The following is a 17,079-nucleotide window of genomic DNA, read 5'->3' as shown; positions in this document are numbered from 1 at the left end:
ACTGTACAGTATGAGCACACTGATTAACCTTTACTGTTTCTTCTCTTTTCTCTCCCATCGTTTGTCCTCTTTTCCTCTCTTTTATGCTGTTGTTTTACCAAACTCATCTTGCACATCACCTTCTCTTTCTGTCCATTCATTCGTCCTCTTTCTCTCCTCCGTCAGTGTATCCGACAAATAGCACACCTGCTGCTCCAAAACCAGCCGAGCTTCCAGCAGTCTGCACTGAAGTTAATGGCTGAGAGCGGCGATGAGCAGCTGCTGCAGCTGACTCTGGATCAGATCAACGGCATGAATGCAGTAAGTGTCACTGTAAAAATAAATAAACAAATCTGAGCTGGCTGCACTGCATAGAGAGTAGTTTTGAATGCATTTTTGATAAGTATTCAATTAATTATGCACTTTGAAAATGGCACTATTTTACAGCTTCACTAAACCCAAGATGGTGGTTCAGATTTTTTGGTTTCCTCAACCATCTGTCAGTGCCCAGATGTTTTTGGTTTGCAGCCTTATAAAAATGCATAAAAAATTCACATGCTGTGTTGAAACTGAGACTGAAACTGAAAAAACAAAATCCCAAATTTATCAGATAACACCTAAAATAAATTTGTGATTTATCCCATTAGTTATTAAATTAGTTTTTTTGTGCAACAATTATATTGTTTTGAAAAACAATCCAAAGGTTCTCTACAGTAAGATATGAGAATTATATTATGAACTTAATATAATTTTGGTTTACGCTTGACTGATCTATTTTTTGAAAACATTTTTCACACCTTGATAAAAAAAGTTGGTTGGCCCACACATTGTCATTCCGCAATGATTTGGTCAATTTAATCCACATATTGGCTGCTATTATAAAATCCTGGCTAATAATATCCACTTGAGAATAATTTTGTCAGATTTGTTTAATTTAGTGTTGCACAAAAAAAGAAAAGAAAAAGTAGCAGGAAAAGTCATTGATCATTATCTTCATCTTCCTCCTTCCTAAAAACACTAGTTGTCTTTTTCAATCTCAGAACTGAATAGCCTCACACACACTTCTTCTATCTTTTAGACAATCTTGCTTTGAAGCTTGTGCTGTCCTCTTCATCAGCATTTCAAAACCCGTTGGTAAAAAGTGATATATTAGCCACACTGCAGAGCCAAAAGCATGTGAAAAAGGTGCAGCGGCTTATAGTCCAGAAATTATGGAATAGATAATGAGAGGTTCCCTTTGAAAGCACCAAGCATAATTCCAAGTATGTTTGCTGTTTTTCTGTATTTGAAGGCTGAGCCTTTTGAACAGTCTTCATACAGCACAGTTGTGCATCAGCAAAGTAAAATATTGATTATTTGCAGAAATACAGTTGTAAGGTTTCAGATGGGCAGATCTTTGCAGCTGGATCAATGTTTGAGCTTCACCCTGTCAACAGTGGCCTCACATCCAGTTCAGTTTCACTTCTTACAAGCACACAACTCTGAATAAGAAGCAGACAGCAGAAACATTTTCAGACCTCATTCTGAGGAATCAAGAAACATAACCTCTGTTCTTTTTTTAAAGCATCCTTAGGATACATTCCAAAAAGATCAGTCTTAGCATTTATTTAAAGCAGCCTTTGTCCATTTTCCTATGTTTTACATTTTGAGAATCCATGCTCACATAAGGATGTAATCTTTTAAGAACGTGTCGGCTGCTCTCCACAGTTCCTCCAATCAGATAAGCAGTTGTCATAAAGAAGGCCTCTTAGACTCTGCGGACCCTGGCTTTATTCCTACATCAGATAAGAGCAAGCCTCAAAATTAACTGACTAAGCCTGTATTAAATGAAAAGATCAAGCTCCTATTTCGTTAGACCTGCTTTTACCCAACAGCGACATAAGACAAGAACTGAGGGACCTAAAGTGTGAGGAGTAGTGAGAGAAACAACAGTTTAGAAAAAAAATATAGTTTTAAAGTGGGAGTGAGAATAAGGATGGAAGGTGTTGAGATGGGCATATATGTAATTAATTAAGCTTAAGTCGCACTTATTACCACTCACTGTTCTTGCAGAGTCATTTTATGGCTATTGATTTTTTTTTTTTTACCAATAGCAGCACTAAGTGAGTGTCTGATTATCATTTACACAGTGGTGTTTGTTTCTGACTTGTGGCGCACTGTATTATGAAAAAGTGTGTGTGCCTATATATTTTTGTTTCTGCTATTATGTCAAATTTAAATGTTTCAAATCATTAAACAAATTGTTATATATGATAAACGTCACCTGAGTTAATTGAAATAGCAGGTTTTAAATGCCAGTTTTGGTTACAATGGAAAAAAAAAACCACTATCCAAAATTAACTGGATGTATTTGAATTACCTGCCTCCTGAAAACCACAATGAGATTATTTATCATTGTGAGATAATGGAACAATGATGAACCTCCAAGAGCTCACTAAGAACTCATCCTAAGGTCATAAAAAGACTGGTCTAATTTGCCTCTTCGTAAGGCTGTGGTCAAAATTCAGCAATTCAGTCTGGACAAAATTTCATTGGTCAAAGAAATTCAATGTTTGTCTTCCATTTTCCAAAATAAAACATATAGATACTCTAGTAAAATATTCTCTGAACTAATGAGACAAAAGTTGACCATTTGGTTCCCAATTTATTCTACGACAGGCGCAACCTTTCAGAAACCATTATTATCCTGCCCCTTCAACATAATCGTGATAGCATGATTTTCTGGGGCTGATTTGCGAAACATCACCTCGAGCGGAGAAGCACCAGCCAGTTTACCTCTGAATGCCTAAAAATAATAATAATAATAAAAAACAAAACTATACTGGTGTTGTGTAGTAGAAGTCTAGTTCTGGCTATGAATACCTTCAAGTAATTGCTTAGAAAAATTATTGATAAACTATTCATTTAGATCACAGTTTCTAGTTTAGTGAAAATGTCTAATTTCTAGTTGTTGCAAATGTTGATGGCGTAGGTTTAACAGGCAGTTACTTTTTCAGGTTGGTTTTATGAGCTTTTGTCCTTTTTTATTAAATGAAGTAATCAGTTCAAAACTGCATTATATATTTATACAGGTTATTTTTGACTGATAATTTTTAATGATCTGAAACATGTGACAAAAAAGAAAAATCAGAATCAACCTGTAAGGAAACTATTGCTTCCTTCCATCATCGCATGTGTTTATTCCAGTGTTTTCTATACATGGTAGAAAAAATATTTCTTAATGTTCCTTTGTACATAAAGATTTTTAAAAATATCATAAGGGTAAGAGATAATCTGAATGTATCAGGCAGATTTATTTACCTAGTTTGGTGCCAGGTAGCTCATTGCTGACTTAGCCTGTATGTATGACTAAGCCAAAATGTGATTACACAGGTTTTCCTGGCAGAAAGAGAGTGCAGGAAACAGCAGATTCTCCATTTGGATAAATCTGCATATGGCAAAAGAAGTAGTTCGGTAAAAGCATGCCAAGTTTGATTATTCTTAATTTGCTGAAAAAAAATGTTGGAAAGGTGGAACTCAAAGTGATAAAGCAATAGCTGCAGAACCAAACTATTTTTTTGGCACCTAGACTGACCTTGAGTTTAAGATACACTGACTTACCGCAGGTATTGATTCAAATTTAATTTAAAATTAAAAAATGCTTTTATCCCCAAAAGAAATTCAGTGTTGCTGTAACTCATATTATTCAAGGTTCTTCAAAGAGTCGTTGTAGATGCTGATTACTATGGGCAAGAAATACCTTTTGTTGCAGTCAGTCTTATAGTGTATTTGAAGAAATCTCCAACTGAGGTCACTCTGCTTTTCTTAGAAACATTATAACTGAAGACTTCACATCCCTGGTTGGCAACAGCTGAGGGTGGAATGAAAGCGGTTTCCAAAATAATACTGGTGGAAACTTTTGGAAAATAATATCAATGGAAACTTATTGCCAAGACTTCACCGATTGGACTGCAGAGAAGACACTTCACAGTAACATGTCCTGGATGAAACATCCATTGCTCACCAGCAATGCTAATCCACATCCTTTTCGTTTCCTGCTACTCTTTAAATTCTTTTTTGCTCATGTAGTCAGACAGCCTGACAGAAAGATGTTAGGCGGGGATATAATCCTGTAGCCATGTCTCCGTAAAACACATTATACTACATTCTGTATCCTCTTGCTGAGTTTGTGTCAGGGCTCATATTGCCCATTATCATATCATTCTTCCTCTCTCTGCCTTTGCCTTAGTTTAAATAGCATATTTCTAGTGATCTGCTATTTAGATATATGAGCAGGGGCAATAGTTCTGATAAGGAGTTGTGAAGTTTTTTAAGTTGTGAGCTGTTCTCAAGTGATTGCTTTGGATAGCTAAAATTTTCCTATACAGAGAATTTGCCTGAGTGAAGGCAATTGCTGACTGCAAATAGATATGGAGTGTAACAGCTTCACCACTCAGACTAAAATTATAAGTTGTATCTGTTGTAGTAATCTGCTGTTTTCTTAGGTTCCTCTCCAAAAGCTAGCTCCCATTTTTTTGTTATCATGTCTGTTTTGAAGACGAGGTTTAAAACTTTTTCATCGGAGTTAAAGTGACTTGAGTTTTCCGCAACCATCCCTGTAGTTATGTTTCTAAAGGACCTAACTACTGGAGGATGGACTGACCACTTTTCCACTCTCCTTGTTTGTTCTTCAGCTCTTCCTTCAGCCATTCTTCCAATTTTATTTGATCATGTCTCACTTTTATTTTTCCTTTCCATGGGAAGATCTCCCATCTTAGTGGGTCTATATAAATTCAGTGACTTTAATTAGATGAGGGTATTCAAAAACATAACCTTTTACATTTTTATTATAATTTGGATTAAATTGGAATTGGATTGAATGGATTGATTTGAATTTGACAAAATTGTATGCTGTATAATTGGAGATTGATGAGAATTATTTGTCTTGTAAAATATCTTTATATGACAGTGGTTGTAAATTGGTGCTCTAAATTTAGACTTAACTAAATTGAATGGCTCTGGGTTGCCTTACTGCTAATTATTTAGCTATCAAAAACATTTGTGAGATAAATGATGTGATGATGATAAAAATCTGTGCTTTACCTTGTGTTTTATATTTTTATCTGAGTTGTTTACTTGCCCTTTTTTCATTTTTATGTTGCTGTAATTCAAGCTCACAGGGGAGGACACTACCCGAGGGTGTTTTATCAGATCTACAAATAGCCCTAGCTTGTCAACAGCCACTGTGCAGCAGCCATTAGCAGATCAGTATCTCAGGATCAGTCGTGATTGATTTTTGGCTCAGTCTGGTCAGTTAGAAATGTATCAAGAGGATCTACCACAGACGCTCAACTGTTAATTGACCATTTTTACCTTTCGGTTAGTTCAAGTGTTTCATTAAGGATTGCTCTTTTGCAAAATTTATTTCACTTCATCATACCAGTCAAAATCACAACATGAAAGGTTTCCTAAATGTCAGTCATAATTTATTATGACATTAACAAGCCTGAAGTTGTCTGGCTGCAGTACACAATGGATTTATCAACACAGAACTTGTCGCTAACTGCATGAAAACCGCATGCAGCTCGGAGTGACTGGCAGCCTTTATCTTCAAGCACATTTTTTCCTGCCTCTGTTCAGCGTCTGATGTCAGAAGTTACAATTTTCCTCACCATTAATTTTTTGAATACTGATACGTTCCTCAGATTGTGATTAAATAACATTTTTATGAAGATTATTTTTTAATTATAATGGCGTTTCAGAAAAGTGGCTTGGCATGTGTGTAAATTTAGCTTTGGGTTTTCATTACCTATGGTGGTGCTGTATAACAGGTAAATAACTTTGCTGTGCCATGTAAGGGGACAACACAGTAGGTGCTCAAGAACTTAGGAAGGGAAGAGAGGAGTGGGATTATGACATGATGTTTTCTAAAGGGAGACAAAGAGGTAGTAGAGCAAGAAATGAGAATTGAAGTGGATTCTTAATGCAGAAAAATGCAGCGTTCTCCTTTATTTCTCTTGTTTGGCAGCAAAAGCTTTCACAGCTTTCAGGGCAGTGTGGCATAGTGTCTTATTTTCTGCTCTTCCTCTCCTGCTCATTTTAGAGATGATTTATAGCTGTGGAGGAGAACAGTAGAGCTCCTGAAGAGGAAGCAAGTCTAGCCTAATGGGAAACTAATCTAAAGGTTTGATGAGAGTCATCCTGCTGGTGTGAAGGAGTTCCAACGTTTTGTAACACTTAGATGAATGTTCTATTTCCAGTTCCAGTCTCTGTTTACCATTACATTTTCATCTGTTTTAGTTTGGTATTGCTTAAGGTGGTCATTTTTGTATTGCAGTGGTGGACTTTACAATAATAGTGACAGATTCCCCAGCCTTGTTGTCTAAAAATACCCACAGTCTATCAAAAAGAATAAAATAAAATAAAATAGAACAAAACCAGACCTGCCTTAAAAGGTCGTTCTTATACCACCTTACCTTCACCACCTTATCAGACTAGCTAATGTAAACTTAGCTAGTCTGATAAACAGTAGAAGGTTGAATCAAAGAGCTCTCTTATTAATAAAGGTAGCGTTTAGTTCAAACTTTAGTTTCTCAAACTTCTTCTGGTGGAGGACCATGCAATCCATTTAACAAACACTCACGGACTACCTATCTTGAAATTGCCCCACAATAACACAATATGTAATGTATACTACACAACCTGAAATGAAGATACTAGTCTCTTACAAGAGTAATTTGTCCCATTACTCTTGTCATAATTAATTTGTAGTACAAGAGTAATGTGGACTTTTAATTATTCCCTTGGTCTTTTTTAAGCTCCTAGTGTTCATTTTCTGCGTACATATTCCAGTTGAATATTTTAACAGTGGCTCTGCTGTGAATGCATTTAGGATGAAGAGTGAGGCTGCCAGTGAAACCTTACACAACCCTGATGACTAAGGCTGCCAGAGTTCAACAATTCCCTCAAATTCAATTGAGAAACTCGGCAGCATGAAGATAAACACATCATTTAATCTATTGCAACAAGAATGCTCCCTGGGCCTGCTTATGTTTCCATCACTGACTGGCCTGTTGTGACTTAGGGAACGGTCAATTCACATCTTAATTGCCTCTTCTTCTCCCTTGTCTGCTCCCATTTTGCTTTTCTCACTTGCTTTTTAATGTGCACCTCATGTCAGACTTTGTTGTCAAACTAACAGAAAGGTCTATCCAAAGAACCAGAGAGTTTGATTTCCTCTTACTTTCTGAAGTAAACACAACAAACTTGTGCATGCATGTGTTTGACTGAGTGATTATGTGTCTAATTGCTTGTTTAAATGAGCTTATTTACAGCTTTGGTCCCATATTGGACCTATTAAGCTAGTTGTGTTTGCTTAAGACTCAATGGGCTGATCCCTGAATGTGTATGCTTGTGTTTGTTCAGCTGCGTCACAACCTGCTCATTTTTATTTTTTCGCGGGGCTTTGCAACCTCTTCTTCTGTCACTTTTAATCACGTTTTGCTGTAAGCAAGATGGTGTTTGGTGTTTGTGTGTGTGTGCACACTTCAGTTTGATGCACCGCTAAAGCCCAGGGACAGGCAGAGTGAAGGGAAGGGAAGCAGAGCCTGAGGAGGGACAGAAAAGGATGAGAGGAGGAGAAAAGGAGATGGTTGTGTGTTGTCTGGCATTCCAAAGGAGCTTTATGATTTAAATGATAAAAGAAGGCTTGCCCATGCATAATGTATTAAGCATTGTACGTGTTCGGTACTCCCAATTAAGCTCTCGGCTGGATTTAGCTCAAGGAGGTAGAGAGCCAACCGAGATGTATACAGGAAATGAGTGTCGCACTGAGCGTGAATTGAAAACAGGCATGCAAAATACTGACCAGGCAATTCAGGTCCTATTTAGAAGCTTCTGAAAATAAACAGGAGAGATAACCTTGGCTGTCTGATGAGAAGCTGTGGCTGAAGACGAGAGCAATTGGGAGGGGAATTGGTCGTCCTATAGCTGTGGTTTGATGTGCCAGTTGTCCTGTCACGCTGATTGTTTGTTCACTCAAAGTGAACACAGGCTGTGAGTGTAAGCAAATTTGCTGGAGATAGAAGATGCTTCTTGTTTTTCAACTCTTTGAAGAAACACGCTGCGTGCTGCTGGAGGCCTTTGAGGAGATTTGGAAGGTCTTTCGACCTGTCAAACACACCTGTGCACCAAACATGTACAGCTCAGGAAAGGTTTTCATGTTCTCAGGGTTGCTGACCCTGGCAAGAAGGGCATGATGGATGTATTCCCTTCTCAATTAGGTTTAGTCTCTATTGATTTGTTCATCAAGTGCAGAGTTGAAAAGACTTATGTGGAAAAACACAAAGAGACCAGAAAACCCTCTTCAGACATGTAGCTGTAGTTTTAAGTTACAGAGTAATGCAAGAGTCATCCTTTAGATATCAGCGCTCAACAGGATGGTTAAGTCCACTATTGTTGTGACCAATGACTCCGTGAATATTGTACGACTGAATATCAATTTCTGACATTATGAAAGTGGACTTTGGTACTTAATTTAAAGTCACCAATGGTTGGGTTTAAAGTAGTTCTTTATAAAATGAAAAACTCCATTAGGAAGCTACTTACCAAGTGATTCTCTCATTCCTTTTACATAAACCAAAATTACTTCTTAGTCTGAAAAACTCTGAGAAAGTTTTTCAGAGTTTCAGTTCTTAAGTTTAAACAAATTATATATATACTGATAAGAAATGTTTGTGCAAACATTTCTTATTCCACACAGCATTCTTCATCCCATTCACTAAATGTTACACAGTTTCTGTATTTCTCCTCCCTTCTTTTTGCCTTCCTTTTATTGTTTGTGTCTTATTCTCGTCTGTTTTCCCTCCCTGTCCGATGGCCTAAGACTTCAGGAAATGGTCTGTACAAGTATACAAATATTGCACAAAAAAAATTATAATTTGTGTCATCCAGTATGTTCTGTAATTATTTGTTAAGCCTGTAATGATGGCAAATTGCTATTCTTTAAGTTTAACAAGAAAGCTGAGCAGCTATTTTAAATGAAATATTGAAGACAGAGCTAACTAGACAAGATAATAACGGTAACAAGAAATATTTATTTAAAGAACCTATTTTTTGACATTATTTGCTTGGACTAATTGTAACCTTTCAGTTAAAGAGGCCTCAGGAAAATGCTAATTGGTGTTTGCAGTGCCAAATACCCATAGTATTTTGGTTTTTCCCTACATAACAAAGAAAATGTGTTTGCTTATTTCTCATGTCATGAGAAAAAGTTCATAACAGGATAAGGTCGAAGAGTAAAAGCACATATATCTAAAGCCATTAATTTAAAACCAACTAAATGTATTGCTGTAGAGCAAACCTAAACTCAGACTTGTAGAAATTTTTTTAACATAACACTTCTAATTTTTCATAACTATCCTAATTTATCCCTTCAGTTAATTTTTTATATTTAATTAAATTTTTAAACTTTGAGTTTGAAAATGAACTGCACTTAGCCTTACACATCAATGTAACAAAAAAAGGGGAAAACTTAATTTGAATCTAAATAATAAATTTTCTCCATTTTGTCACATGTAGATTTAAATGTGTAACCGACTCTGCGTCAATACGCACAAAATGCATGTTAATGTATTGAAAAAAGATTTGAACTCCAACCAGGTCAGGTTCGAGGAATCTTAAGTTGGACAAGGTGCACATGAAATATCTGTGCAAAGATGTGCATAATAGTGGAGACGGCTTTGGTACTGCTGGAGGAACAGACTGATTTGCTGCCACAGGATGACGAGTAGCTTATCAGCCTGTCCAGATAACACACGGAAACATCCTGGAGCTCTGTGCCGAACTGCCCCACAGCGTTACACTGTAGAAAACTGAAAGGAGCTGGTTGTTACTGGTTCTGGTTCAATTTCTCATTATACTGGGATTCTTTGTAAATGAGCATTTCAGCAGGAATTGGCTGACGGGTAAGGAATGTCACAATCCTCCCTGAGCCATGGGAGCCATGCCAACTATTTGGGACGGCCTCATCTCTATGTTGTTCAGATACATTAGGTTCCCCTACACTGCGGCTGAATAGGCAAAAATTAAATTGCAGTTTGCAGCAAGGAGCCAATTTCCTTGATTGAAGCTTTTGACTCCACTGGTGTTGCTATAAGGTGAATTAATGAATCTTCTGAAAAGAAACCAAGTCAGTTATGTTAATCTACAACTTATTTATGATGGTCAAATGTGCCTAATGAATAGTTTGTCTGCTTCAACATTTGATTCCTCCGTACTGAGAAATAATTGATTTCCCCCACTCACTCCAAAGAACTCTTCAGTTTTTAAATCCTGGCTGAAAATCTATCTGTTCAAACAAGCATTTTCACTTTTATTGATCAACACTTCCCGTCAACTCTAGGTTTTCCCGTTTATTTTAAATAATTAAAACTGCTCCACATGGCTGCTGTTGTTATATTGCTGTTCTTAGAAATATAATTTGACTAAAATTAGTACTGACAGGTTAAAGCTTAGTAGAAACCAAGGATCAGAAATCTGCCAAATTAATTCTGATTGCTGCATGTCTAATTTACTCTAAACAACCCTGCATCCACAAAATATCTACCGCCCTCTACATTACTGACACACGGCATCTCAATTATGTGACTACCTTCCCCAATTGCCGACACTGAGGATTATCAACATTAGGTCATTTTCAACCTTTCATTCTGCCTCTGTAATTTCACACATGACACCAACAGACAGAAAAGCCTGTGAGGCCAGATGCAAGAGGTGATGTGTGAAAAGGCCACAAGTTCACTCAAAGAAAAAAAGCCATTGTTGTGGAAGGTCAGGTGAAATTAACTGGCAGTCATATTTTTTGTTTTCGGTGCATTAAAGCCTGAGTGTAAATGGACCACTGGTGTCAGGAAATTGCCACCCCAGACATGAATAAAATCACACAGGCTTATTTTTTCAAATTTGTTTGGACATAATAGCAAAATAATTGTCCAATTAGTCACTTTGTGCTCCAGTGCACCTTTTCATATGTTTGAACAAAGTACAAGTATGTTAGTTATAATTTTTTGAAGGTAAATTAAATGTTTTTCATCTTACCAAAGATTTTGTATTCACAATGCTACTTGCAGGGGTTGAATTGCAAACCTGCTTAAATTATAAATGTTTTTGAGTAAGTTCATAGTAAATGTTGGCATCAAATAATTCCACAAATATTTTGACAGACATCAAAGGTAGCAAAAAGTAGACCGGATTATTCCACTGAAGGGCCACTGGAGGCAGTGGTCCTAATAATTTAAAAAGAAAAACATTATAGTGCAGCTGAAATTTTTTTTGTCATAGAAAACCTGCGTCAAAATGTGTCTGCAATATTCTGACTACAGCCTCCAAGGTTTTACTTCGCTGTTGGTTCCTGTATATAGAATTTAGCTGTAGCATATTGGGGCAAAGCGAGCCTTGTCATTACCCTCAGCAGTCTGATGCTGCATACTTATCCAGAAGGTGAGAACGCTGGATTAACACTCGTGCCTGAAATGTGACAGAGCTTTTCATGCTACTAGAAGGACACAAAGTTATCTGTGCTGCTCTAATATCAAGATTCCACTCCAGCCCTCCATTTCTCACATGCTTCTTCACATCTATTTTCAGCTCAGCTGTCAATCCGGCTGGCTCTGAGACTCAAATCGGCTGTCTCTCTTGACACCGTCAAACTGTAATAGCCTGGGAGGTATAGGGATGTGTGTGTGTGTGTATGGTGTGTGTTAGTGAACATACTGTTTGAAACCCCTACTTGCTTTCTGCTCTGCAGGTCTGTTGAGCTCTTCCATAATAAACAAAAGTAGGAGAAAGACAGAATTTTATTAGTATTTACTTCTCTGCATTGGTCACAGTTCCCTCTGACCAATGCATACCTCCACCCCTCTCTTCCATTCCAAATATGTGTTTTGTGCAGCCATTGCTGACTGTGTGTGATAATTCTCCTGTGTGCTGGAACTCTAATTTGTTCCCTTCCCAGCCCTGCAGGTGTAATGTCTCAAACACCGACAGCCCTGGCACCCTCATCTCTCCTCTGTGATGGCTACTGTTGAGTCACCTTACAGTCCGTTACATAAAACAGAAGCTGCAGTGCTTCTGCTTTATGTATGGATCAGCAGCAGGTTAGCTTCATAATTTGGGCCACCATCTGATCAGACTACTTCTTGAATGCTTGCATGCATACACTCCATGTTGTATGCATGCAGTGAGATGTCTGGTTTATGTAGGTTTTTAATTTTTCAGGTCTTATTTATTAAAAGTTGGAAAATTCTATATCTAAGCCTGTAACTACTAAATGTAATTGATGATAAAGCTTGAAGCTTTAAATTCCAAAGTAAGTCAGTCTTTCAACCTTTTTTAGAATGGGCATCAAGGTGATGAATCATGAACACAATCATGTCTCAAAATGAGGGTGAATTTTGCACTTCTTTAGAACTGCTACCAACTGTGGGCAGGTGCATTTATTGACTTTTCATAAACAATAACCCCAACTTCACTTCTAATTGTTGTCTTTCAAATAAGTGGATTGTCTTGAAATCTAAGATACTTATTTTCCTTTTTTGTAATTTATTGCTTTTTGCATTAAGTTTCTTTGTTGACTTGAGATCCAAAAAATTATGGACATTAATATTTGTTTTTAATGGTCTTGATAACTCTAGATAATAGAAGATTTAGTACAAGTTTTTTTGTTTTTTTTTCTCGCAGATTTTGAAACACATTTTTGACATTTTAGAAATAGTCCAAATATGTGCCTTTTTCATCTTTAAATCAATTTAATGTAATTTCATTGTAAACCTAAAGTAAAGCAGATTACTTTTTTAGGAATTTAGAACAGAGGGCAAATATTACAAATAGGATTTTTAATTGGTTTTCATGATCTTAACAGCAGTTAAAGTTTTTAACAGCTTGAGGCAGAAAGTTGTTTGGACGTCTTGTGGTCCTTATTTGAGGCTGTGACACAGTTTGCCTGATGGCGGGCAGTTCAGAAAGTTAATGGAGAAGAGATTAAGTCTCTGAAACAGAGACTCTAGTGACCCTTTCAGCTCCCCTCACTACTCACTGCAGGTCTGCCATATTGCAGCAGATTGGCACACTGTAGAATATTGAGGGGACACTACTTTGGAGAAAAGCTTGTTTCAGTTTTATCAGAAACTTCTGTCTCTGCTACTCTAATCTTTATACATTTTGTAAAAATAATTACTTTTCCAGATAATCATAAAAGGTTTTGGAATAGGTCAACATACAGAGCATCTTCATATATGTCTGGCCATATTTGGAGATGGGGGGACTCAGCTGAGGCAGCAAAATGAAAAAGGTCTGATCCAAAGTGTGAAAGTCTTTTTGAAAAGCTTCACTTTGGCTCTGGTTTGCAGCTCCTGGACACTTAAAAATGTATGCACCAGCTGCTTTGAGTGCATGTCTTCCCTACTGCTCTTTGGCTCATCCCCTTTTATCTTTATCATAGGTTTCCCACACTGCCACTTCTTTTATGTCTTTCATTCTCTTAATTGTCATTATGTTGAAATGACCTTGTAGTCCATCTCTGTTCCCCCGCCCTGGCTTGTCATGATTCCTCCAGTCGTTTCTCTCAATGGAAGGCCCAGAAATTAAATTATTACTCATGCATGACATAAAGAACTATATCTCCATAAGCGTTATCCGTCAGCTCTGTCTCCCTCGCTCCCAAAGTAACCATGCACTTTTGGTCTACTTGAACTGAAAATGCAGACAAACCCTGAATACTAATGCTCCTTTGGAGATTTTCTAACACTGCAGCAAAACTTGATCAGTATTTCCACCAGGGCTCTATGTCATCATCAATGACAGCAGCTAAATGTTTGTGAAGTCTCTTGTGAAATGCTCAGACCCCATCATACCATCCTTTTAAAACTCTTTTGTGCTTTTTTTTAAAGGATGAACTGTCCTCAAAGCGAGAGGTAGAAAAAAAAAGGAGAAGTGGCTCACACAGGGATGAGAGATTTTAGAGGTGAAAGGGTGTGGGGGGCAGAAACTCATCCGGCTTTGCTCACCATCTCCACAAAAACAGGATAAGACATGGGGCCAACATTTATAATTGATCTTCTTCAGCTCCAAAAATATCTGGACAAGGACTGGCTGTTGTCTCCACACATGCGTGTAAAGTTGGCCAAAGCGAATTCGAGCTTAATAATGGAGAGAGCAAACAGGTGAGAGGTCACAGAGGAGAAGGGCTGACTCACAGTGAGAGGCAGAGAGACGGCCTCTCAACCCTCGGCACTCAGCTTTGATTTTCATGCCCCGTACACCACTCACCGCAGCATTTAGTGGGTGGAATTTGCATGTAATTGACTGATGTAAGGAGGCAGATGATGTGATTAAAATATTACATAGAGGTTTGTTGGTGTGTTTACAATTATACTTCTTTGTGTTCCTCTTGAAAACACAAGTGACTGCATAGACTGAAGAGAAGTGTGTGTGTGTGTATGTGTATGTGTGTGAAGGCTCATCCCAGGAGGAGTGGTGGTCAGCATCAGGGTCAATATAAGATGTGATGCGACACTGTGACCCCATCAGGTTTCATCAAGCATGGGACAATGTAATCACTCACAACTCTCACATTCTGCTGCTGATGCAGAAATGTTCTCTGTTTCACCAGCAACTCTTTTTTTTTTTTCTTTTTTACAGTACCTTCCAGAAGTATCCATACTGTTGAACTGTATCACAGTTTTTTTTAGGTGAAGGTCAAGCGTATTTATGAAATATTTTCAACTACTCACACCAGACAAAGTGGCTTATGATCTATTAGAACTTTAGAACCTGTATATCTCCCATTGCAGCAGTGGATTTTATTTGACAGACCAACATAATGCAGCGCACATAATTGTGAACAGTTTTTCTACAAATGAAAATCTATAAAGTCCGGTGCATATTTATAAACATTCCATCTAAATAATTTTTTTTTAATCACTTTCAGCTGCAAATCATTTGGGCTCAATCAGATTGAATGGAGTGTGGCTAGCCAGTATGTTTTACAACCAAACCTTGATCTTCTTACCATTTTCTCCCTCATCCTCACTGTGTCCCTGAATCTTTCTGATGCTGTTGGTTATTATTGTTCTCCAAGGACATTTCCACATGTAAAGTTCTTTTACTGTGGGCCAAATCAATTATTGAGTTTAACTTAAGATTTTTTTTATTGGTTTGGATTCTTTTCACACAGTAAATAGTCAAAAGAGAGAAGTCACTTGATTAATTGGTCGGAGTGGCTGAGGCGGAACGACCAAATGTAAATACAGGAAGCAAATTTAATTTTGAGAAAACCTTCTAAAAGTAGCGTTAGGCTTTATGTTTTATGGAAAGGCATGCAGCCTTTATTAGTTTGTTTACTCTATCAAATTGTGATCCATATCTGGCTACTGGAAGGCGCTTGGCTCAGATTTGCAGCGTACATCCTGCAGGTCGGTTGGACTGAGGTCAGATCACGTTCCTACCATAAACAAACACCATTAGTGTGTTTAAAACCATGCCAAGACCAATTTCTCTAAACGGTCCCAATAGGGTTGTTTTGGGTCACACCGTGTGATTTCTGTGCTTAGTTCTTCTCAAACGAACTGCAGGACATCTGAATTTATATTGACACTGTTTACTAATTAGGTAATTTCTGAGGACAATTTGTTGTAGTAGACTAAAGATTGACAGACTAGTATTTGTCTTGGTTTATCACATAGATAAATATCAATAAGATACATTAACACCTATTACCGTCATTACCTTAAGTAAAGTAATGAGGGCTGAATGGACCTTTTTAATATAATCTTTGTATCACTTAGCTTTTATCACATGTATGTTTACACTTGTTTGACCCTGTCTTTTTTCCCTGCAGGAGACTGCCTCCTCCTGCGACACAGAGCTGCTTTCGTTGCTCCTGGACGCGGGCCTCTTGGTGGGCTGCGTCTCCTCGGCCTTGTACCCCCTGCTCAGCTCCCACATGCTGTCCCACCAGCAGGAGGGAGGCTGGGACGTGGAAAAAGCTGCTGCGGACCTGATGGCGATGGGCCACGCGCCAGAGGCAGGCTCCCTACTGCTTTCTCACAGAGGAACTCACAGGGCCCAGTTCACCTTCAATTCTGCTTTGTCTGTGCTCAAGAAGTGGCTGTGAGGAAGATGCCATGCAAGAGGATGTTTTTGTCCATTAACGTAGACATAGACAGAGAGTGTAGAAGTACTAGCAAGCCATATATCTGTATTTAGTTCTCTAATTTGGTTGAGGGATCATCAATAGAAAACAATTTCAACAGCATGAGAGGTGATTGCTTTAATATTGAAACATTGGTTCTACTAGAAATGCACACAGAAATATACAACCCCGTTCTCAGCTGTCATTCAGTCACGACTGAGCGTTCCAACGGAGGGACTAATCAGAAACCGCACAAGCTCCTCACATTTATACGTGCGTAACGTCTCCTATTGTGTGATAAAGTAATTGAGCGGTAGCTGGGAGCGGTGGGTGGATATTAGCCTATTGTTCCATGACAGGTTTGCCTCTTTAACGTCACGCCGTTAAACACCCTGCCTCTGCTCTGTTGTTTTCTCCCTAATAATAACTAATTAATTTCCTCTAAACAAATTAGCCCCACTGCTCCCCCATGTCGTGTGTGTGTGCCTGTGTGTTTTTAGGAATAAACATGTATGTGGGTGTATGACAATGCTGTCAGCATAATTTGTTCCAGCTATATCAATACAAGATGATTGTGGTTTTCATGCCATCCCACTTATCAGATCTGAAATAAAGGAACATGCAATGATAATGAGGCATTGTGTTTTCATTTTGTGCATCTGTTTCTTTGTAGAAAATAAAATTCTATACACATCTACAGATCATTAGGAGATCTCAGCTTTGTTGAAGAAAATGTCTTAATCTTTTCTCAACTTCACTTTTCTCTGAAATGGAAGGTTATTGCAAAACTGTTACCCTTCCCAAATGAATACATTCAAAACATTTGCATCATAATTGCAGCAATTTCACACTGTTCTGGGGATAATTACAACCCTCTGACCCAAACAATGATGATGTATTTATCATGGCCCTTGAATGCACTTTGTTGTGTG

The 17,079-nt window shown here is 37.9% G+C and overlaps 1 protein-coding gene across 1 annotated transcript in view; it reads left to right on the top strand.

Annotated features, from left to right (window-relative positions):
• The window catches only part of nbas (NBAS subunit of NRZ tethering complex), a 152,822-nt gene extending 136,044 nt beyond the window's left edge, over positions 1-16,778 (top strand). The window contains exons 52-53 of the mRNA XM_055044449.1: positions 166-300; positions 15,854-16,778. Coding sequence (XP_054900424.1) covers positions 166-300; positions 15,854-16,129 — 411 coding nt within the window. The 3' untranslated portion in view covers positions 16,130-16,778. The remainder of the gene's footprint in view (positions 1-165; positions 301-15,853) is intronic.
• The last annotated feature ends 301 nt before the right edge of the window (positions 16,779-17,079 follow it).

This window comes from Poeciliopsis prolifica, unplaced genomic scaffold (genome assembly GCF_027474105.1).
Source record: "Poeciliopsis prolifica strain line A6 unplaced genomic scaffold, Auburn_PproV2 SCAFFOLD020, whole genome shotgun sequence".
In the NCBI taxonomy this organism is placed as follows: domain Eukaryota; kingdom Metazoa; phylum Chordata; class Actinopteri; order Cyprinodontiformes; family Poeciliidae; genus Poeciliopsis; species Poeciliopsis prolifica.
This window is presented reverse-complemented; position numbering and strand designations above follow the sequence as displayed.